This window comes from Heptranchias perlo, chromosome 4 (assembly GCF_035084215.1).
Source record: "Heptranchias perlo isolate sHepPer1 chromosome 4, sHepPer1.hap1, whole genome shotgun sequence".
Lineage (NCBI taxonomy): Eukaryota > Metazoa > Chordata > Chondrichthyes > Hexanchiformes > Hexanchidae > Heptranchias > Heptranchias perlo.
In genome coordinates, this window is record NC_090328.1 from 95,673,948 (window position 1) to 95,698,398 (window position 24,451).

The window sequence follows — 24,451 nt, forward strand, 5'->3', positions numbered from 1 at the left end:
TTCCAAAATACATCACCTCACACTTCTCTGCCTTAAACTTCATCTGCAATGTGTCTGTCCATTTCACCAATCTGTCCCTGTCCTGTTGAAGTCTGCTACTATCCTCCTCACTGTTTACTACATTTTGGAAGGAAGAATGAAGAGACACAATATAAACTAAATGGCATCATTTTAAAATGGGGTGCAAGAGACCTGGGGTTCATATAGACAAATCTTTGAAGGTGGCAGGACAAATTGATATGGCTATTAAAAAAGGATATGGGATCCTGGGCTTTATAAATAGAGACAAAGTACCAAAGCAAAAAAGTTATGCTAAACCTTTATAAAATCACTAGTTAGGCCTCAGCTGAGTACTGTGTCCAATTCTGGGCACCACACTTAAGGGAGGATTATCAAGGCTTTGGAGAGGGTACAGAGGAGATTTACTGGAAAGATACCAGGGATGAGGGAGTTCAGCTACATTATGAGTGGATTTGATAGAGTACATAGGGAGAAACTGTTTCCACTGGCAGTTGGGTCAGTAACCAGAGGACACAGATTTAAGATAATTAGCAAAAGAATTAGAGGGGAGATGAGGAGAATTTTTTTGATGCAGCGAGTTATGAGGTGGAATGCACTGCCTGAAAGGGTCGTGGAACTAGATTCAATAGCAACTTTGTAAAGGGAACTGGATATATACTTGAAAAGGAAAAATTTGCAGGGCTATGGGGAAAGAACAGGGGAGTGGGTCTAATAGGATAACTCTTTCAAGAGCCCGGCATAGGCATGATGGGCCAAATGGCCTCCTTCAGAGCTATATGATTCTGTGCACACTCTGGTGAAACAAGGTCAATGACAAATCAAGAAGCTGATTTATTTTGTTGAATACATATGATTGAACAAAAGTGCAATTTCAGGCTTCTTTAAATTTCTACAACACTCTCTGTAAAAACAAAGAAACAAACACGCCATACTATCCTAAATAGTGGATTTCCTTTCGGGTCAGCTTTTAGCTGGAAAAACTGACCTGCTTGATCTTAATTGCCAGCTCAGATCACGACCTGCCTTCTCGTACCCTTTGTTTGACCTGACTGACCCTGAACGTGGGTTTTTCCGTTAATTCTTACCCCAGAAAGTGGAGTCGTACCAGACGGCCCTAGCAACTAGCCCTGATGAGCTTGTCATTTCAACCAAAATAATAAAATCACTGAAATGTCCAAACTATCTTTCCTTATCTGAAGCACACTGGTTCAGACACCCCATGTAAATCTTTCATCTACATATCGCATTCCTGCTGTCCTGTGAATTTAACCCCTAGAGAGCACAGTTTAATTTGTAAACATATTTTACACTAAAGTCCCATCACGGCAGTCAGGAATCCCAAAACGTGACAAATACACATACATAGCACTAGGGCTTTACATGTTCATACTTGGAGTACTGTATTCAATTCAGGTAACTGATTCAAAATTAACACTACTTTTAGCTTTATAGAATTTCCTCTAATTCAGTCACTAATCGTAAGGAGTTTTAAAAAAAAACTGCGAGTCAGAATCTTGTCCCAGGCTTAACTCGATACAAATACTGCAAGTTTCACAGTTTGTCTACAAAGCTTGAGGGAGGAGCCAAGCTACTTTCAAACAAACAGACTGTGATTTGTTCAATTATGTGAATGACAACCAACTGTTCAAATCCAGGTAGTCCTAGTAACCGTTCTCAGGGATATTTAAGAAGTTGTAACTGTCTGAATCAGAAAGTTAGTTTGGGAATTCCAAGAGTTGTAGTTAAGACTAGCACAGCCCTTGCTATGAAGTACAGGAAACACTGCGTATATAAAAGTTAGTGACCAAAGAATAGCCTAGCATTTAGAATGAATCCGTATACTTTTCTTCTTTCAAGGAGCTAGACAGAAGGATTTTTACTGTAAATATGTGCATTATATTACTATTTATTAGCTTGATAATCTTTAGTTAAATACATTTCCTTAATAGTTTAAACCATTTTAAAATGGGGTCTGATGACGTTGTGATGCACTACCACTTAAAGACAGGAGAGAGATTTTAAGGAATCAGGATAATTCTAGTAGCTAAAACAATTAACAAAATGGTTGTTCTGTTCAATAAGCTGGACATGTTACCAAAAGCTTACCTCTATAAGGTTAGTGGAGATAACTGCGAGGATATAGGGAGTTGGGACTCATCTATGAGAGTGATTCAAAGTATAGGACTCAAAAAATCTAAAAAGAGTGGAAAATGCCCTAGTCACCATCCTACAAAGACCCCATCACGTATACCTGCATGAGAGAGTTCCAAGAAAAGAACACAATTGATCCTAAGTGTAAGTGAGCTGAGCTACAAGAGATTAGAGAAACTCAAGCTGTACTGTCTAAAAAGAAGTGGTCAGGAGGAGGTAGTAAATGATATAGATCAATTAAACCTGGAATATTACTTCAAACTAGTCAGGCTAGTAGGACCAAAGGACAAACCAGTGAAAAATAAATTTAGAACAGTTTTTTAAAAGAACTTCTTTACTCAAAGGGTGATGCTTGCATCATTGAGCAGTTTTGTTCTTTGTACTGAACTCAAGCTATTGCCTTCCATCAACTAAGAGTTGAAACGCTCTGATGGCTAGACAAATGGGGACAGATTTATGTACTGCATACACAAGCAACAACCAGTGTCAAACAGACATTTCTGCAAAAATACTACTCAACACCATTCAGATGATGCACAGTCAAGACAAGCTGCAGCAGATAGCAAACCTGAAAGGCACTCCGGACATCTAGTTCTGTTGTATTGAATTGTTCGCAATATATTTTGTGCACTTAAGCACTGGCTGAATTAGTGGTGACTGATGCAGTACAATTGCAACCTTCCAGCCTCCTTTCTTTTTTCTAAAAATATTTCTAGTGTTGAGGTAGCCTTAAATTCAATGGGTTAACTTTTGAGATAGTCCATTCATGAAGGAAGCTATTAACAGCTGTTCAACTGGTCTCAGTTACAGACAAGTAAATGGATAGATGGACAGGGACATTTATAGAAACAAGTTCTCCGTGGCTACGCTAGGAAGTGAGACAAGTTTTTGATCTTCACAGCTGGTTCCAGGCTTGCTCGTTTGCTTCAATCCACAACTCCCAGCACCAAAAAAAACATGGCTTATGAATGCTGATGGCATGATCATCTAACTACTACAGATCTTAGACGGAAAGGGAGCATTTCCAAAACTGGACTGGTTTTTGTAGGCTATTTTTTCATTCATAAACAAAGTTACGTACAAACGACCCAAAGATGTAGAAACACTGGAGAAAGTCCAAAATAGATTTACAAGGATGATACCAGAACTGAAAGGGTACAACTATCAGAACAGATTGAACAAGCTGGGGCTTTTTTCTCTAGAAAAGACGACTGAGGTGACCCGACAGGGGTCTTTAAAATTATGAAGGAGTCTGATAGGGTAGATGAAGAGAAGATGTTTCCACTTGTGGGGAGTCCAAAACTAGGGGCTATAAATATATGATAATCACTAATAAATCTAATAAGGAATTCAAGAGAAACTTCTTTACTCAGAGAGTGGGGTGAACATGGAACTCACTACCACATGGAGTGGTTGAGTCAAATAGCATAGATGCATTTAAGGGGAAGCTAGACAAGTACATGGGAGAGAAAGGAATAGAAAGATATGGTGATAGGGTGAGATGAAGTAAAATGGGAGGATGCACGTGTGGAGCATAAACACCGGCATAGACCTGTTGGACTGAATGTCCTGTTTCTGTGCTGTAAATTCTGTGTTTGTAATTATTATCAGCCAGCAGAGATCGCATACAACCACCTAATTTCAGGCAACACCAGATGCTGCAGGTTCTACCTCTTCCGCCCCACCCCTAAAATTGTTCTTTACAGATCGTCTGACTCAGAGCTTCCCAGTCCATAAAGGAACAATCCACCTCCAGAGCAAACACAATCAATCTACCACCGGCCCTATTTCTGCTGAGGCTCTACCAAACAGCTCTCTACCATCCAAAGTGTTGGGATATCACTTTAGCATTTTCTATGCCTCTTTCTTCATTAACTTGGATTAGGAATTGGGTTGCGCTGTCCAACATGATGTAAATTGGCTCTCCGGAACTATAGGATACTTGAGAGCAAACGACTCTGGGTTCGCTTTGCGCAGTGTAACTGCACCCTATATAGCACACAAATTGGACTGGAGTGTGATTTGAACTTCAGGGATACCATCAAGTATTACATGGAATTCGCTCGTCCTGCAAACAGGTATCTGCGCCAAGATACTGCCCCTTTTTTTGTGGGCTAGGGACAGGATTCCAACCAGCAAGACCACCCCTCTAGCAGTATCACAACCACCTATATATTGGCTGATTAGTAATGCTGAGATTTCTAGAAAGATTTACTGCAGACAATAAACCCTACCAGAACAAGTAAGGAAAATAGCATTCAGAACTGCTTTTGATTTATACTACCTGGAATTTCTAGGAAGAGCCTATGAATGTTGACAGAACTCTTTTTAAGGGTTGGGGGAACTTTTAAAACTAACAAAACCTCTTCACAAATCTAAACAAGCTTGATGAAAATAAATCTATAAATCATAAGAACATTCTGTTCTGACTATAAATACGATGGATCAATTGATCATGCCAGAGTATATTCTAGACACTTGAATTTCTGCTGCCATTTTATACGCAAGTATTTTATTAATTCCCATGTGATCCGAGCTTTCTATTTCTGCAATTTTTGTTTGTGGTTGAATGCACAACAGAAAAATAACAGGGGTGTGATGAAGCTAGTGTGCTTCAGAGCTTTGTTTAACATAGCTCCATTTCTCCTCAATCAGAGATTTAACAAAACAATTCCTATGCCGAGTCTGGACACCCAGGCACTCATGGTACTTTTTCAGCCCCATTTCTCACTCCCTCTTTGAGTGCAGGCACCCCAAGGTTTTATCCTTTGCAGACAGAAACGCTAACTGTCTGTAGTCAGAGTACGATAAAATCCTAGAAATCATGAATGGTTTCGATAGAGTAAATAAGGAGAAACTGTTTCCACTGGCTGAAGGGTCGGTAACCAGAGGGCACAGTGTGATAGAAATTCTTTTACGCAGCGAGTTATGATGATGTGGAATGCATTGCCTAAAAGGGTGATGGAAGCAGATTCAATAGCAACTTTAAAAAGGAAGTTGGATATATACTTGAAAACGAAAAATTTTCAGGGCTATGGAGAAAGAGATGGGGAGCATGAGTAATTGGATAGCTCTTTAAAAGAGCTGACACAGGCACAAAGGAGGCCACTCGGCCCATTGGTGTTATAAGATTCTATGATTTTAAATGTCAGATTTCCAACCTCCTGAAAGATTTTTTAAAAAGCATGATGAATCACAAATTGGAAATTATACCAGCCTACAATAGTAACTTCAAATTGCCTTAAAGACTCCATGGATAGTACTTAATACTTGCAAAATCTCTCCAGTTTTGGGAAAGGGTAGCAAAGAGACCAATTCATTGCTCTGCAAAAGACCAAACTTGTTTGTGCCTACTCTCTAGCCACCTCCTGTGATTAAAGCCAAATTCCTCACACGTTCCTTCAATCTAAAGGAATATTTCTCAATTACGTGAATTTCCAATAGCACTAAGGAAATAGCAAGTCCCCCATCTGTAAATACTCGTGCAAATATGATTCTCTCATTTGGTTTATCTGAAGTGCGCAAGAGCTTTGATAACATTTGATAATAATAGGCACTCTAATTCTTGGATAAAGATGGTACTACAAATTAACTGCAAGCAGTAGGCATCACACATCACATTTCAGTAGTTGAATACAAACAAAAACAATCCGTAGCTGTCAGTACAGTATTGATAACAAACACAGTCTGCAATTTACTTCAACTTAACTCCCAGAAACCTTCATGATCCTTCGCTTATTGCATATATTTAGGGCCAGGATATCTGTGAACTCTTCAACACCCTCATTAGGGCAGTCTTGGAGGACAGATTGCAGACCGTCCTTTGGTTCAACAAAATCACACGACCGTTGCAATGTATTATACCAAGAGTGGCAGATTTGTCTTTTTAATCACTGAAGAATCCTACATGCATACATATTGCACATGAACATTGCTATTCTAGGAATGCGCAAGGCAAATTAGAATTCTAATTTTAGCTTACGCGCACTATTAAAAAAAAATATTGAATTGCAAGTCAAAAAATCTCTCACTATTATGTGGGTTGAATAATGTGCAACTGATGTCTACTGAACCACTCAGGTCTGAAATGAAAACTGCAGAATTTATACATTCTATTATTAGAAATGATCAGATTGCTCTCAAAATCTAATTGATCAAAGGTTACCAGAATATAGACAGGGATGATGGATTGATCACACCCATGGTCAGAAAAGGTCTATCTAATCTACAGGCTTTTGACAAACTGGTGGCAGAAAAGACACCATGAGAACACAAGGCCTGGGTCATTAGCCTGGCTTTTCTCTATTCGGGTGATGGCAGACCTGCTGAGTGTTTCTAGCATTTTCCATTTTATTTCTAATTTTACATCCTTTTGTTCTTTTATGCCTATTCGCTGTCTCACTGAAATGATCTTTGTGCATTATTCACCAGTTTCTACTTCTTTCCAGCTTTTCAAAAATAAATGTTGATGCTGGCCAATCAACCCATTAACTACTTCCTGACGTCTAAACGTTGATCTCCCACCACCTTTGTTTAGTTTACTTCTATTAAGGGGCTTGCATCTTTCAGTTTTGACAAAAGATCTACACCCAAAATGTTAGCATCTGAATTTCTATTTTTAAAAGTTATCTGACTTTTGTAGTTCTAGCATTCCTTTTATTTTTTAACTTCAGATTTCCAGTATTTGCAGGTTTTTGCCCCTTTTTTATTAAGGCCATTCTTCATTCAAGATTGAGTTATAAATTCTCAGTTACGTCAGAGATATGTGGAACAAGCTGAGTCTGTAAAACATGCCCCCCATACCACCCACCTGGCAAAATGCAAGATGTTGTACCTGTGATGGAGATGCAGGAAGCTGGACTGTGGTTCAGTGACTACAGAACAGCACATGCACCAGTTGGGTTCTAGGTATTACAAGCACATTTGTAGAGAACAGTCTTATGATTTGCTACATGTACCACACAGGAATTCTTCACCTTAGTTAGACTGCCAAGTTTAAGGTTAAATATCTGAGGGGAAAGGATCAGAAAAAGCTAGATGCAAGATAATTTGATACCTCATGCTTCAGCAGATGATCATGTGACATTGATTTCATGACACCACACAGAAATGGTATTTCTTTTGGAAATCTCCACCGAGACAGTTTTTTAAAAATTCGTTCATGGGATAGGGGCGTCGCTGGCGAGGCCAGCATTTATTGCCCATCCCAAATTGCCCTTGAGAAGGTGGTGGTGAGCCGCCTTCTTGAACCGCTGCAGTCCGTGTGGTGACGGTTCTCCCACAGTGCTGTTAGGAAGGGAGTTCCAGGATTTTGACCCAGCGACGATGAAGGAACGGCGATATATTTCCAAGTCGGGATGGTGTGTGACTTGGAGGGGGAACATGCAGGTGTTGTTCCCATGTACCTGCTGCTCTTGTCCTTCTAGATGGTAGAGGTCGCGGGTTTGGGAGGTGCTGTCGAAGAAGCCTTGGCGAGTTGCTGCAGTGCATCCTTTGGGTGGTACACACTGCAGCCACCATGCGCCGGTGGTGAAGGGAGTGAATGTTTAGGGTGGTGGATGGGGTGCCAAAAAGCGGGCAGTTTGTCCTGGATGGTGTCGAGCTTCTCGAGTGTTGTTGGAGCTGCACTCATCCAGGCAAGTGGAGAGTATTCCATCATACTCCTGACTTGTGCCTTGTAGGTGGTGGAAAGGCTTTGGGGAAGGCAGGAGGCGAGTCACTCACTGCAGAATATCCAGCCTCCGGCCTGCTCTTGTCGCCACAGTATTTATATGGCTGGTCCAGTCAAGCTTCTGGTCAATGGTGACCCCCAGGATGTTGATGGTGGGGGGATTCAGCGATGGTAATGCAGTTGAATGTCAAGGGGAGGTGTTTAGACACTCTTGTTGGAGATGGTCATTGCCTGGCACTTGTCTGGTGCGAATGTTACTTGCCACTTATGAGCCCAAGCCTGGATGTTGTCCAGGTCTTGCTGCATGCGGGCTCGGACTGCTTCATTATTTGAGGGATCGCGAACGGAACTGAACACTCTGCAATCATCAGCGAACTTCCCCATTTCTGACCTTATGATGGAGGGAAGGTCATTGATGAAGCAGCTGAAGATGGTTGAGCCTACGACACTGCCCTGAGGAACTCCTGCAGCAATGCCCTGGGGCTGAGATGATTGGCCTCCAACAACCACTACCATCTTCTTTTGTGCTAGGTATGACTCCAGCCATTGGAGAGTTTTCCCTCGATTCCCACTGACTTCAATTTTACTAGGGCTCCTTGGTGCCACACTCGGTCAAATGCTGCTTTGATGTCAAGGGCAGTCACTCTCACCTCTGGAATTCAGCTTTTTTGTCCATGTTTGGACCAAGGCTGTAATGAGGTCTGGAGCGAGTGGTTCTGGTGGAACCCAAACTGACCATCGGTGAGCAGGTTATTGGTGAGTAAGTGCTGCTTGATAGCACTGTCGACGACACCTTCCATCACTTTGCTGATGATTGAGAGTGATATTGGCCATTTGGATACCATTAGCACCTTCTAGTGCGTAGCAATGTTACAAGAGCTCCTCGACTCCCATCTCCAACCTGTTTTGAGACCAAAACAACATCCATAGCATGGCATTTTCAATCAGTATGACATGAACTACATCAATACATGTGTAAACAAACAATAATTGATATTTTTCCATTAAGTCTGTGTGTTTAAAAATAAAAATCAAGAATTGCTTGCTTTTTCCACCCGCTCCCAAATATAAACAAGTAAAATTAATGTCCTGGTTTGTTTTATTACATTCTGTGATATCAACCTTGAATGCTAAAAACCTAAAGCTTGCAGCAGAAAAGAAAAACGGAAGGAGGTAAGGAGTTTCATAGTTGAGATCATGGCAAAGAATGAGTTACAATAGAAAACCATGCAAGGAGTCTTGATTTCAACACGCTAAGGATGTAGAGAGGAGCAGCCTATTGGACAGAAAAATTGGAACTCAGAAGGAACAGAAGAATGTTCAGAGTACTGACCATAGTGGTAACAAATAGAGAAAGGCAAAGTTTGTGATGGAAAGGGAGGTTAATGACTATAGGCGAGAGTCAGAACATTCATCAAATGATAAGATTTTCCTTGTATCCTATTTATGAGGAAGGTGCTAGCAGAGTCTTCCCAGATAGAGAGCAGTATTCAAGTCTTAGACAGAATTGAGCTTTAGAGATACTTAAGAGTTGTTGAAGACAAACGTTCAGCATAAAAGAAACTAAAATGTCTTGAAGGAAGTTTTGGCAGTGGTGGAGATGTGGTGGTTCTATTTGAGGTTAAAGGAAATAACGAGGCAAGAACATGGACAGATGAAGAAGGACTAAAGATGAAGAAGGACTAAAGGTGAAGCCATTGGCAGCAAGAGAAGGGAGCTGCTACTTTGACTTGAGAGCAACAAGAAACCGTGCCTTTTGAACAACTGAAACAAATGAGATTTTCATTGCTTCGTTGCAATGATGGAGGAGATCAAGGTGAAGTGATTCAGTTACTGCAGAGAGAGGACTGCAGGCTGTGAGCAATAAGGGATGTCATTTTAACAGTGTGAAAGTATTCTTTGATATTGTACAGTTTATAAACTAAAAAAGTGCATTTCTGACAAACCAGAATTTTACAGTTCACAAAGGAAGGTTTTGTGAAATTAAGATTATATATATATATATATATATATATATATCTTAATTTCACACACACACACACATTGAAACTTGATTAATATTCAGAGAAAGGTTAAAAATTCTGAATTAAAATCAGTATGACGATGTATAGGAAATGCAATCCAATGTAGGAACATGCAAACTGCAAATATAACAAGGTGTAATGTACGTACATGCCAGGAACACTCATTTTGGAAGGTGCAAGTTGTACACACTGTATGACATGTATTCTGAAAGTTATTCAATAAAATTTGTTTTTGTGCCAATTTTCACTCCTCTTTTCCCCAAGCTGTTGTCACTATGCAAAGTTCCACAGGCTCCAGCAGCCCTCTGATACCTTGCCCAAGTGGCCATTCTCCATTCATGTGCCTAGATAGTGAATGTTGACAGGATATTTGGCTGAGATGATATCATGTGTGGGCCAGATCCAATCCTCACCCGACACCCAAAGCATATATGTTTTCTAGCAAGAGTTTACATTGGCTCCCGGTTCACCAATGCCTCAAATTTATAATTCTCATCCGTGTGTTCAAATCCCTCCATGGACTCGCCCCTCCCTATCTCTGTAACCTCCTCCTGCCCTACAACTCTCTGAGAACACTGCATTCCTTCCACTTGTGTATCCCCAACTTCCTTCGCCCCACCACTGGCGGCTGTGCCTTCAGCTCTGGAATTTCCTCCCCAAACCTCTCCACCTCTCTCCTCCTTTAAGACGCTGCTTAAAACCTACCTCTTTAGCCAAGTTTCTGGTCACCAGTCCTAATGTCTCATTCTTTGGCTCGGTGTCAATTTTTGTCCAATTACACTCCTGTGAAGCGCCTTGGGATGTTTTACTGCATTAAAAGCACTATATAAAAATGCAAGTTGTTGTTGAGTTATTGGATAAGGGCAGCCTGGCTCATTTTCCTCTTGTAGTCAGGGGCACCAAGGCCAATTGTAGCACTCCTGTCACTACCTAGACTGAAATTAGCTAACCCAGCACAATCTGGGCACTGAACCTGATGCCTTCTGGCTTAGTGCTACAATGAACAGTACCTTTATCCACTAGCTCATTAGGGAGCCCTCATTAATATATTATTAAAAAAATCATTGATTATGTTCTGCCAATTAAAGTTACTCAGATCTCACTAGATCTGATTTTGTATTGTAGGACTTGGCATTATAGAATCATAGAATGGCCTCCTTCTGTGCTGTAACCATTCGGCCCATCGAGCCCGTGTCAGCTCTTTGTTAGAGCAATCCAGTTGGTCCCATTCCCCCGCTCTTTCCCAATAGCCCTGCAAATTTTTTTCCCTTTAAATATTTCCAATTCCTTTTTGAAAGCCACGATTGAATCTGCTTCCACCACCCTTTCAGGCAATACATTCCATATCATAACTACTCGCTGCGTGAAAATGTTTATCCTCATGTCGCCTTTGGTTCTTTTGCCAATCACCTTAAATCTGTGTCCTCTGGTTCTTGACCCTTCTACCAATGGGAACAGTTTCTCTCTATCTACTCTGTCTAAACCCATCATGATTTTGAATAACTATCAAATCTCCTCTCAACCTTCTCTGCTTTAAGAAGAACAATCCCAGCTTTTCCAGTCTATCCACGTAACTGAAGTCCTTCATCCTTGGAACCATTTCTTTTCTGCACCCTCTCTAAGGCCTTCACATCCTTCCTAAAGTGCGGTGTGCCCAGAATTGGACACAATACTCCAGTTGTGGCCGAACCAGTGTTTTATAAAGGTTCAACATAACTTCCTTGCTTTTGTACTCTATGCCTCTATTTATAAAGCCCAGGATCCCGTATGCTTTTTTTTAAAAACCACTTTCTCAACCTGTCCTGCCACCTTCAAAGATTTGTGCACATATATCCCCAGGTCTCTCTGTTCCTGCACCCCCTTTATAATTGTACCATTTAGTTTATATTGTCTCTCCTCGTTCTCCCTGCCAAAATGTATCACTTTGCACTTCTCTGCGTTAAATTTAATCTGCCATGTGTCTGCCCATTCCACCAGTCTGTCTTATGTACTCTTGAAGTCTATTACTATCCTCCTCACTGTTTACGACACTTCCAAATTTTGTGTCATCTGCAAATTTTGAAATTGTGCCCTGTACACCCAAATCCAAGTCATCAAAAAAATGCAGTGGTCCTGTCATTGTTGACTGGGTCAGACAATAAAACCATACTGGTCCTCTCATGTTTACAGGCCACTAAAGCACCTATGTTGGAGTAACAAATGAAACAGTGGCTGTTGGAAATGCTCTAGATTTTAGATGTCAATTAACAAATACATAGAGCTGGTTAACAGCAAATTATATGAAGGAGACTCAGGTAAAGAGAAAGAAAAGAGAAAGATCGTGCATTTATGTAGTGCCTGTTATGACCTCAGGACTTCCCTGGGCATTTAACAGCCAAAGAAGTACTTTTGAAGTGTAGTCATTATTGCAATGCAGGGAATCAGGGTTTGGCTGTAGAGAGTGACTTGGGATAAAGGATTCAGCATACACTTGGAGAGGGTATATGGGAAAACAATGTTTGTACATTTCTGGGAACATTTTTAACTAATAATGATTTGCTATTTTATTGGTTAAATACATTTTTTTTTAAATAGCGAGAACCCGCACTCTGAACAGGTATTTCCATCCATATTAGTGGCACCAACTCTGGAGGTTTCTTGTTTGTTATTAATAACTGCAGCAGAGATTAAACTAGAAAATCAGAATGAGCTAAATGTAGTTCAAAATATTTTAGGCAATTGCAAAAAGAAATCAGTCTCGTTCTTGGAACAAATTATCTATCCTAGAAATGGTATAACTTTCCCATACTATATTAATAAAGTACAGAACATTCCCAATACTGTATTAGTAAGTACATAACTAGTTAGTTTGTAAAAACATTTTCTTTGGTTTAGAACTTATACCAACTGCATATAATGCTGGCCAATTGCTAAATCATTTTCCCATGGCCCTTTTAAATAATGAATACCAACTCAATTTAACTAAGAACCAACAACCTCAACAACACATTTCACACAAAAGTAAAGAAAAAAGAAAGCTAAAATGTCTTGCTGTCTCCGGGTGAAAGTTGGCAGTGAATCGACTCTACCAGTGGTACTCATCGTACAATCCAGCACTGCCCGTGGCCCTCAGCACACCTGCTGTTCCATACACCTCTGGCCCCCAATTCACAGCTTGCCCAGTTCTGGGATATTGCTGTAGTTGGTGCCATTGGGAGGGAGGGGGGAAAAAAAAATTGTTCCAACGAAATAACGCAAGTTGTTTTATGGTTAAGTATGCAAAAGCACATCACTACTTGGACTATGGCAGTGACCACTAAATCAGTGGCCACCCCTGGATCATAGTGAAGTCTCCTGGGAATTACATACTGGCTAGGATCAATCTATGCCTGGGTGATTGGGCAGCGGTTTGGCATGTCTGAATGCCATGCTTGATCGGATATACATTTATCTGAGGCTGATAGTCAAAGAATTTTAAATGTATGCATACCAGTGAATCTAAGAGAACTAAGTTAAAGGGTGACTGATAGTAGATAACCAGAGGCAAGAGGCCTATAACATCTCAAACTAGACAATAATTTGAAGTACTAAAAACAAGTAACTGAAAATATTTAATATTTCATGCATTCTTATATCTTAAAAGGTAAAGCTGAAATGAAAAGTACTTTATTGAAGTCATGTAGCAAAGCCGGTGTCTTGTTGAATAGCTGATTATTTAATGCCCCAAGGCACAGACTTAGATAAATAGAAAATGTTTCTGCGTGGTTTATTTTAACTGGTCAGATCTGATGGTTGTTTTGCCAAAATCTCTCAGTACTAGGTATAATGTCAGTTTTTTCCTACAATCCTCTTGCCCATTATCATTCTGATTGACGGTGCACATCTACAGCACAATAAATGTGACAATACAACGGTCAGACAATAACTTGGATACTGAATTCCACAAGAGCTTGTTTAAAGGAGCACTGTGATGTATGCAAGAGCTGGCAGTGGCAGAGAAAATAATATGATTCTACCAATAATTTACCATGATGCGTGTACTTTAGTCAGTACTAATAAAAAGGTCTCAAGACTGTCTAAAATACATACATGGCTCTCAGTGAAAAGAACGCAAGTTACGGAAAAGCCTCAATTCATCCCATGCTTTTTCACCAAATAAAAAACTAGTTAAATCAACCAATGGGTCATTTGAGGCAGGTATAGGGGCATAACAACTGGCCTTAATTTAAGGAAGGGAAAATCAGGGAGGGTTTCTACTACTGATCAGAATTTTTTTACTTTTTTTGTTCTCGGGATGTGGGCAATGCTGGCAAGGCCGCATTTATTGCCCATCCCTAGCTGCCTTGAGAAGGTGATGGTGAGCCTTCTCCTTGAACTACTGAAGCCTTGTGGTGATGGTGCTCCCATGATAGTGTTTGGTAGGGAATCCCAGGATATTGACCCAGCAACGACCCAGAACAGCATTATATGTCCAAGTCAGGGCGGTGTGTGACTTGGAGGAGATGTTCCTGATCACAATTCAATGGTCATAATCCATTCCCATCTTTCCTACAACTCCATGTTTGAATCTCTCCAATCAGGTTTCTGCTCCTGGCACAGCACAAACAGCCGGAAGTCACAAATGATATCCTCTGTGACTTTGATCATGGTGAATTTCCTTCTCATCATCCACGACCTCTCTGCACCCTTTGATACAGTCGACTACACCATCCTCCTCCAATGCCTCTCCTCGTTGTCTAGCTCACAGGGACGGCACTCACTTGGTTCCATTCTTGCCTATCAAATCTTAGCCAGAGCATCTCCAGCAATGACTTCTCTTCCCACCTGCACACAGTTACCCCTGGAATCTCCCAACAATCTATCCTTGACCCCCACCTGTTCCTCGGCAACATCATCTGCAGACACGGGATCAGCTTCCACATTTACACTGACGACAGCTGGCTCTACCTCTCCACCATCTCTCAACCCTTCCACTGTTGTCTGATATCCAGTCTTGGGTGAGCCACAATTTCCTCCACTTAAACATTGCGAAGACCAAAGCCATCACCTTTGGCCCCCGTCACAAACTCCGTACCCTTTTTACTGTTTTCATCCCCTTCCCCGGCCACTATCTCAGATTGAACCGGTCTCTTCGCAACCTCAGCCTCCTGTTTGACCCTGAGCTGAACTTTCGACCCCAGATCCGCTCCATCACTCCTGCATCAGCCCATCTGCCACTGAAGCTCTCATCCATGGCTCTTTCATCCCCAGTCTCGACTATTCCAATGGTCTCCTGACTGATCTCCCATTCTCCATGCTCTGTAAGCTTCAGCTTATCCAAAACTCTGCTGCCCATACCCTATCCCACACCAAATTTCACTCATCCATCACCCCTGTGCTCGTTGACCTGCACTGGCTCCCAATCCTCCAAGAACTCCAATTTAAAATTCTCATCCTCACATTCAAATCCCTTCATGACATCGGCCCTCCTTTTCTCCAACCCCCTGCCTCATTAGTCTCCATTCCTCCACCTCTGGCCTATTGTGCATCGCCTCTCCCTTTGTCCTACCATTGGTGGCCGTGTTTTCAACTGCCTAGGCCCCAAATTCTGGAATTCCTTCCCTAAACCTCTCCACCTTTAAGACCCTCCTTAAAATCCACTTCTTCGACCAAGTTTTTGGTCACCCCTCCTAATAGCTTTTTCTTTGGATCAACATCCATTTTATGGCTGATTATGCTCTGAAGTGCCTTGGGATGTTTTTCTATGTTAAAAAGGCAATATTTAAATGCAAGTTGTTGTTGCTGCTGTTTCTGGACAGCACAAGGACAGGATCAGCCTCACCTGGGATGCTCGCAGTCAAACAAATTCGTGTGGGCTCAAAGCGTGGAGAATAACTATTTGGGCAAGGTACCAGGACAGCACCCTTAAAACCATACCCCAGTCAACACCTTCAGGAGAGGAAGGGAGAATGTTGGATGGCAAAAATAATTAATTGAAATCTTAATACGCTCTTGCTGTTACAGTCTCCTCCTAATAATTCAAAGTCATTTATGCATTAAAAAAATTTGAATTATTCAATAATTTGATTAAACAAAGTGAATAACTGAAAAGTGGGAATTTGGTGCTAAAAATTGAATTATTGGATAATTTGAATTAAGCAACTTTGAATTGAGAGTAGTCTGTGCTTTCAATGTGGTCGGATAGAGTAAATTGTGACTGCAGGTCTCCACCATGCTGCAGCATGACCCCATTTGCTAGACAGCATGCACTCCAAGGAACAAACATGATAAGCTCATTGTCATGCCCCACTTTAAAAAAGTTTCTAATCCTGTCTCCCTATTTGGGTATAGCTCCAGGAGTCAGAACCCTGGCTACTTTTCCCCTGCTTAATTCAGAACTCCTGAAGTCAACTGTAATATCAGTGAAGGTCAGCTAACTCAGGACACACAAGTCAAACCTGGGACCCCTCTGGTCTGTATGGCTCAGCTGTTCACTTATCCTTGCTGAGCCCTCGAGGGAGCCAGCCCCAACTTTATTATAAAATGAGCTTACTTTTGTTTTGAAACAAGTAGTTCTGCAATTGACAGAAATCTACACAACGAGCAACGTCATGATCACTAGGTCACATTAAGTGCAAGTTAAACCAATCTTGTTTATTCAGAATCATATGGGGGAGGGGGTAAGTCAACCCACATTGAATCTTAATACAGCAAGACACTTTCTATAGCTGTAGCTTAAGCACAAAGTTTCATTATTTATTGCAGTGACATATTATATTAACATCTGTCATCGTGATGCCTTTCAGGATACGCAAAACAGTTTCAGTTTGGATTCACGAGCTAAATGCAGAACAACCTAGTTTCTTAGTCAGCTCTGGGCTGGGAACAGTTTTTATTCAGACAGAAGTATAGCTGCACACACCAGAAATCACTGTGAAGGGGAACTACTAAATAGTCACTTGTAAATCATCTTTGTGAAGAGGTTACCAAATGTGAACACATTTAAAATAATCAGGCAAAACATTTTCTGAAGAAGTAATAATTGAAATCAAAACATGGTAAGTACATATGAACTAGTGCTGAATGGTCTGTAACTAACAGTACATTTCAGAATTAATTTAATGGCTACCCAAGATTTGAATTGGGTTGTTCATTTTAGAAAATATAAAACAAAATCTCACCAGTGATAATAAACTCCAAACATTCTTCATTCTATGCAAACAACCTCCAAACCATAATTCCCTGTTTCCTGCTGCTACAAATTATGGGTATTTCAAATAAAAACAAACACACCAGTGCTTTCACCAGTGAGATGATCTCTGAAGACAAGTTTTCAAGACATATTTCTAGTGACAATTTGTCTATGTAAAACAAGAACACGCCGACATTTAACTAGTCTCTTCTCCCAAAGGGGTAAAGCAGACCAAGCCACAGACCTCTCTTCCAGACCCACTACCAGTACTGTTCTGTATCAGCGTATGATGGAACGTGACAGACACTGGCTGTTAATGACTTCTCTTGGAGATGTAACATGCTGCACCCAGCAGCCCACCCAAGTAGTTATGGAAACAGTTTACAAGTTGTAGCAAGCACCCCGGAAGCAAAACCCATAACCATCTAGTTGGAAACTGAACACTCTTGCCGCTTATATCAAGCTGTCCATCTATTGTAAATTTAATCTGAGTGACACCATTTTCAGTAAAGTTTCCTTCTCATTTACAGCTGTATTCAGAATGATTAGACAACAGAAATAGTTGACTTGCCAATGACTGAGGTTAATGTAAAGCAGTTTCTATTTTTAATTGTGCATGGTTCTGCTTCATTTCTTGTTATCAACAGGTGCCTCTCTCCTCTACCTAGGAGGTTGGGCTGGTTTTGGCTATAGAAGTCTCCAGAGCCCCTACAATACAGGTACTCAAATCGGCAGGATGTGACTTGTGGTGTCCCACAGAGATCTGTATTAGGGCCTCAACTATCCACTGTATTTATTAACGACTTAGATGATAGGATAGAGAGCCACATAGCCACATTTGCCAATGTCACAAAGATAGGCAGCATTGTAAACAGTGTAGACGGAAGCATAAAATTACAGAGATATTAATAGATTAAGTGAATCGCAAAACTGTGGCAAATGGATTTCAATGTAGGCAAGTGTGAGGTCATCCACTTTGGACCTAAAAAGGATCGATCGGAATGCTTTCTAAATAGTGAAAAGTTCAAAACAACGGAGGTCCAAAGAGACTTAGGGGTCCATAGATCATTAAAACGTCATTGACAAGTACAGAAAATAATCAAAAAGGCTAATAAAATAATCAAAGAATGCTGGTCTTCATATCTAGAGGACTAGAATACAAAGAAGTTATGCTACAGCTACACAAAGCCCTGGTTAGACTACACCTGGAGTACTGTGTTCAGTTCTGGGCACCGCACCTTAGGAATACTGGCCTTGGAGCGAGTGCAGCGTTGATTTACTAGAATGATACCTGGACTCCAAGGGTTAAATTATGAGGAGAGATTACACTAACTAGGGTTGTATTCCCTGGAATTAAGATTACGGGATGATCTGGTCAAAGTTTAAGATATTAAGGGGAACTGATAGGGTAGATAGAGAGAAACTATTTCCGCTGGTTGGGGAATCCAGGACCAGGGACATAGCCTAAAAATTAGAGCCAGGACTTTCAGGAGTGAAGTTAGGAAACACTTCTACACGCAAAGGGTGGTAGAAGTTTGGAACTCTCTTCTGCAAACAACAATTGATGCTAGCTTATTTGTTAATTTTAAATCTGAGATTGATAGATTTTTGTTAACCAAAGGTATTAAGGGATATGGGGCTAAGGCGGATGGATATATTGAGTTAGGTCACAGATCAGCCATGATCTCATTGAATGGCGGAACAGGCTCCAGGGGCAAAATGGCCTACTCCTGTTCCTATATTCCTAATACCAAACTCTCTCCCCTCTCCCTTCCCCCTGCCCCCCAAACAGGAAGTGAGGTTTGTTTGTTCCTCTCTCCCCATCCAAAATTCACAAAGGGGAGACCTTTATCCACTGCATGTCCCATCAAGTGCCCCAGTCAAGATTCAGCAAACTCTCCTAATGAGAAGCATTGATTCTGAACAGCAGCCAAGCCTGGAAACTTAGACGTGTGGCACACTAAATGGTAGTCAATCTCTGCCACTGGACCACCTTTGCCAATAACATTTTTAGTACTGGACCATGTCTACAAAAATAATAAAACCAATCTTATTTACAACATAAGAGCGAATTATATCCTGGTATCACATTTCTGCCCATCCCACGGCCAACCTTGACCCCCAGACTAGCCCGTCCCAGCTGGGGCAGCGCTTTCAAGGGCCACCAAAAGTTACTGAATGTCGTAAGTCATTCGTGCTCGGGGCCCGTCAGTTCAGTTATATTCACCCCCGTGCCCTTTACCTGCTGGCCGGGTTGCTCCTGTCGCTGTGCCCATGGCCCCGTGCCCCTCGGCTGGGTTGCAGCCGGGCTGAGGCTGGTGCTGCAGCTGGAGGCCGCCTGCCCCCGGCTGGTTGGAGTGAGGCGAGTTCGTGGTGTTGCCGTTGAGTCCCGACCTAGATCTCGATCGCGTCCGAGGAGGTTCGAGCAGAGGGTGTGGAGCGGGCGGGGGGAACCTGCCCGCACTACCAGCGCCCCGGTCCCACGGGTCCAGCCGCACGAACACTTCCGAGCCCGGGCTCCCCAGCGCCTGCCTCCCGCTGCCGCCTCCTCCCGCTTCTTGGTTGCTTGGGGGCCGCTGTTGCTCGGCGGATGCCCCTTGGTCACGGCCGGCGCTGCTGCTGCCGTCTTTGGGCGAAGGAGGCGGCGGTCCGGCCCGCAGCCGGGGGTAGAGACAGGGCTCCTGCGCCGAGTGAGAAGTTGTAGCGATCGGCATTTGCTGTCGGGGGGGAAAGAGGGGAGGGGGATCGATAGGGGGAGGGGGATCGATGGGGGGATCGATGGGAGGGGGAGGGGGATCGATGGGAGGGGGAGGGGGATCGATGGGAGGGGGGGGAGGGGGATCGATGGGAGGGGGAGGGGGGGATCGATGGGAGGGGGATCGATAGGGGGAGGGGGATCGATAGGGGGAGGGGGGATCGATGGGAGGGGGAGGGGGGATCGATGGGAGGGGGAGGGGGGGATCGATGGGAGGGGGGGAGAGGGGATCGATGGGAGGGGGGGGGGGAGAGGGGATCGATGGGAGGGGGGGGGGGGAGAGGGGATCGATGGGGGGGAGAGGGGATCGATGGGAGGGGGGGAGAGGGGATCGATGGGAGGGGGGGAGAGGGGAGAGGGGATCGATGGGAGGGGGGGAGAGGGGATCGATGGGAGGGGGGATCGATGGGAGGGGGGGAGAGGGGATCGATGGGAGGGGGGGAGAGGGGATCGATGGGAGGGGGGGAGGGGATCGATGGGAGGGAGGGAGAGGGGATCGATGGGAGGGGGGGAGAGGGGATCGATGGGAGGGGGGGGAGAGGGGATCGATGGGAGGGGGGGGGGAGAGGGGATCGATGGGAGGGGGGGGGGAGAGGGGATCGATGGGAGGGGGGGGGGAGAGGGGATCGATGGGAGGGGGGGGGAGAGGGGATCGATGGGAGGGGGGGGGAGAGGGGATCGATGGGAGGGGGGGGGAGAGGGGATCGATGGGAGGGGGGGGGAGAGGGGATCGATGGGAGGGGGGGGGGAGAGGGGATCGATGGGAGGGGGGGGAGAGGGGATCGATGGGAGGGGGGGGAGAGGGGATCGATGGGAGGGGGGGGGTGGGGGAGAGAGAGGGGGTGGGGGAGAGAGAGGGGGTGGGGGAGAGAGAGGGAGTCGACGGGAGGGGGTGGAGGGAGTCGACGGGAGGGGGTGGAGGGAGTCGACGGGAGGGGGTGGAGGGAGTCGACGGGAGGGGGTGGAGGGAGTCGACGGGAGGGGGTGGAGGGAGTCGACGGGAGGGGGTGGGGGGAGAGGGAGTTGACGGGATGGGGTGGGGGTGTGGAGAGAGAGAGTCGATGGGAGGGGGAAGAAAGAGGGGTTGGAGTCGGGGAGAGGGGTTGGAGTCGGGGGGAGGGGGAGAGAGCGCGGGTGGCGGGGAGGGTTAGGCAAAAGAGCCGGGGAGAGGGTGGAGGGAGGGGAGACGGAGGGCGCGGCGGTTCTGCTGTTCCGAACGATCCCAAAGTTCCGACACTGTATCAAACGGCGGCGAATGTAACAATAACCGGAGGGCGGGAGAGGGGAGGCCGAATGCCCGCTCCCCCCGCACACACTCAGAGGGTCAGCGCCGGGCTCCGAGCACCGAGCGAGACTGCCGCCGCGTCTGCTTCACTTCCGCAGAGAGAGAGAGAGAGGAGCCGGGGCCGAGGCCGAGTGTCCCGGGGTCCTGCCTCTATCTCTCTTCGTGTTCTACCCCCACAGGTTCGCTCCGTCTTCCGCCTTCAGTCCGCTCGGCGACTGCAACAAAACGCCAACAAGTTTCTGTAATCTGTTATTTTTCTTCGGTGGGGGGGGGATGTTGTTTTGGTTTCTCTTCCTTCTTCCCGTCCGTGGCCCCCGGACTCCTCTCCCTCTGTTTGTGTGTGTGTGTCTTGTGCCGGGGGCCGGGTTATTTACAGTGGCCTCATGTGCTGCTGACTCAAACCGCTCTCATGGGTTGCGTTCCTCGCCAGAGGGAGGGGAGGAATGAATAAATGATTGAGAGTCACCGGCTCTCGGCAGTCACCTCCCCGCCCCCCTAACTACACGCACAACATAACAAACCCCACAGCATGTCACCCCTAAATAGACTCAACCCCACATCATTCCTGACTCCACTCCAAGTCCAGCCCAACCCCTGACCATCAAACTATTCTAACCCAAATCCACCTCTGAAGCAGATCTGATCCCAATCCAAATCTAAGATAACCCCTGAACCTAATCGAAACTACATTCTAACCCAAATCCAAACCCATACCAGACCCTGACTCAACTACACCCTTAATCCAAACTCATACCAGTTCCTGGCCCTATTCCAACTAGACCCTAATCGAAATTGCAACTCGACCCCAAACCAAATCCTAAACCCAGTTCATGCAAACAATGTTTGGGGTGGAGAGGCTTGGCTGGTACGAGAATGATGTGTAGGGAGGAGGATGAGCGGGTTTATCTGTGTGTGTGTAGCTAACCAGCTGAGTGCCCCTCGCCTGTCAGCCTGCCAGGTCCCTGCTGTAACTCTAGCGGAATGGGTGCGACACTCAGAATGAATGTGAAGGAGATCAAAGAGATTTCAGCTGCAGACTCAACCCATCAAACCAGGAATAGACTAGCAGCAGGAAATGAGACATCGGCTCCCCACAGTCACACGCAGCCCTGACTGCAACAAACACAAGTCACACTCCGCTGGGCTGGTTTTTTACTTTATTTCGTTGTTGGTCCTTAAAAGAAATGCAATTGCATAGAATTGCATTTTCTGTCCCCTTGCTTTTTTGTTGGACTGTTAGGTTTAAAAGCTTCGATCGACTGTTTGGTGTCGATTGCGTCGGGCTTGGCTCCATTAAAGGAGGAGGAGTGAACAACGCAGCTGCCTGTTATTTACTAACACAAGTAAAAGCTGGGGGTTGTGTGACTCTCCAGAGCAGATGACCGATGGGATGGTTTGTGAATTGATGTTTGAAACCTTTTGTTCAGCATTAGCACGAGGAAAGACACGGTGTCTTGCTAATAGATGAGTGTTTTGGTTATATCGATGTGTAATGAAATCCTGTTTGCAGTTACAGTAATCGGTCCTCTTTATTTTTTTTGGTGAAGGGAATTAAAATTGCCCTCACATTTAGCGGTAGAAATACGAGGTACGGAGAAATAGTATCACTCGGAACACAGACTCAGAGCTGAGCAGATACTGATTTATTTGTAGATTACCCGGGGGAGGCAGATTCATCCTCCCCCGACTACTTTCCTATGTAATATAATTTTCCCAGATTCCACACAGTAATCCCGTGATCCCTTTTCTAATTTCTCTCCCAACTGTATGTTACAGCTACCTTTCCCCGACTTTTATATTCCCAATTGGAAAGCGAACATCCAGATGCGTGGAAATGCAGCCCCAAGCAGGTCTGTGAATACGCTTGTCAGCACATTGCCAGTATGGAAATATTAGCTGTGTTTTTTTTTAGAATACGAACGGGCAGTATAACTACTTCATTCTAGGGTGAAGGCGCCTTGGTTATGTGCTCAAGTTTCAGATTCGGGTTTGAGCAGATAGTGTAGGCTGACAGTTCTTGCAGTACTGAGGGAGTGCTGTACCGTTCGAGTTGCAGTCCTTTGGATCAGATGGGTGGTGTCTGCCTGTTTGGATACACAGTAAAGATCCTCTGGCAGGGAGTTCTCCCAGGGTCCTGGCCAATATTCATCCCTCAATCAGTAGCGCCAATAAAAGTAACTGACTGTACATCTCATTGTGTTTGTTGGCGCATCATTTACTCACATTACAGTCATCTCAATCCAAAAGTAATTCAATCCTCAAAGAACTTTGAATCATTTTGATGATATGGAAAGGGGCTATACATATATATGTATAATTATGTTAATTATTACCTATTTATTCATACTCTATGCACCTATTCATCAAAGGCAAAATTCTGTCGGTCTTTTTTATGGCTTTGCCTAATTACGATGTGGAGATGCCGGTGATAGACTGGGGTTGACAATTGTAAACAATTTTACAACACCAAGTTATAGTCCAGCAATTTTATTTTAAATTCACAAGCTTTCGGAGGCTTCCTCCTTCCTCAGGCTCCTGAACATTTACCTGAGGAAGGAGGAAGCCTCCGAAAGCTTGTGAATTTAAAATAAAATTGCTGGACTATAACTTGGTGTTGTAAAATTGTTTACAATTGCCTAATTACATTCACAGTTTTAGGGCTGTATACTGTCCATTATTTGTAAAGGACTTAGAACTGGAATATTTTCTTTGGTTTGTATAACAGGTATAACTTTAAACTCGCATTAAACTTCTATTTACTTTTATATTAAAAACTATGCCACAATAATTAACTGTGTGGAAGTGATCAGCATCAGTGCCATACGCTGTATTTAGCTTGTTACAAACACTCAGAGGAGATGTGGCATCATGGATAAAAAGTTGGTTGACAGACAGGAAACAAAGGATAGGGTTTGTGGGTGTTGTTGAAATTTGATAGGGTTGAAAGTGGTGTACCCCAGGGATCCGTGCTGAGTCCACTTTTGTTCTCGATGTATGTACGTGATTTGGACTTGAGCATAGTGTCGAAATTTGCTGATGACACAAAAGTAAGAGGTCTGACAAGCAATGAGGAAGGGATGTAAGAGACTGGAGGTCAATATAGACAGGTTAGAGGGATGGGCAGATGCAATTTAATGTGGAGAAGCATGAGGTAATAAAAATAAGGAAAGGGCATATACATGGAAAGTCACTGAAGGGTGGGGATGAACAGAGAGACTTGGGGTTCAAATACATAATTCTCTGCAAGTGCAGATGGATAAAGTCATGAAAAGGACAACAGCATTTGGAGATTTATAAATTGAGGCAGAGTACACAAGAGTAAAGAGGTAATTGGTATAGAACAATGGTTAAGTTGCAGTTAGAGTACTGTGTGCAGGTTTGGGCACCCCATTAT

General features: G+C 43.8%; 1 protein-coding gene across 2 annotated transcripts in view; it reads right to left on the reverse strand.

The window, feature by feature from the left end:
• LOC137321118 (E3 ubiquitin-protein ligase RNF38) overlaps window positions 1–19,761 on the reverse strand; it is a 223,017-nt gene extending 203,256 nt beyond the window's left edge. Inside the window, exon 1 of one of the 2 annotated variants that reach the window (XM_067983341.1) lies at window positions 19,260–19,761. In XM_067983341.1, coding sequence (XP_067839442.1) covers window positions 19,260–19,731 — 472 coding nt within the window. In that variant the 5' untranslated portion in view covers window positions 19,732–19,761. The remainder of the gene's footprint in view (window positions 1–19,259) is intronic. The other variant, XM_067983343.1, reaches the window with a different exon arrangement.
• Window positions 19,762–24,451: the final 4,690 nt, after the last annotated feature.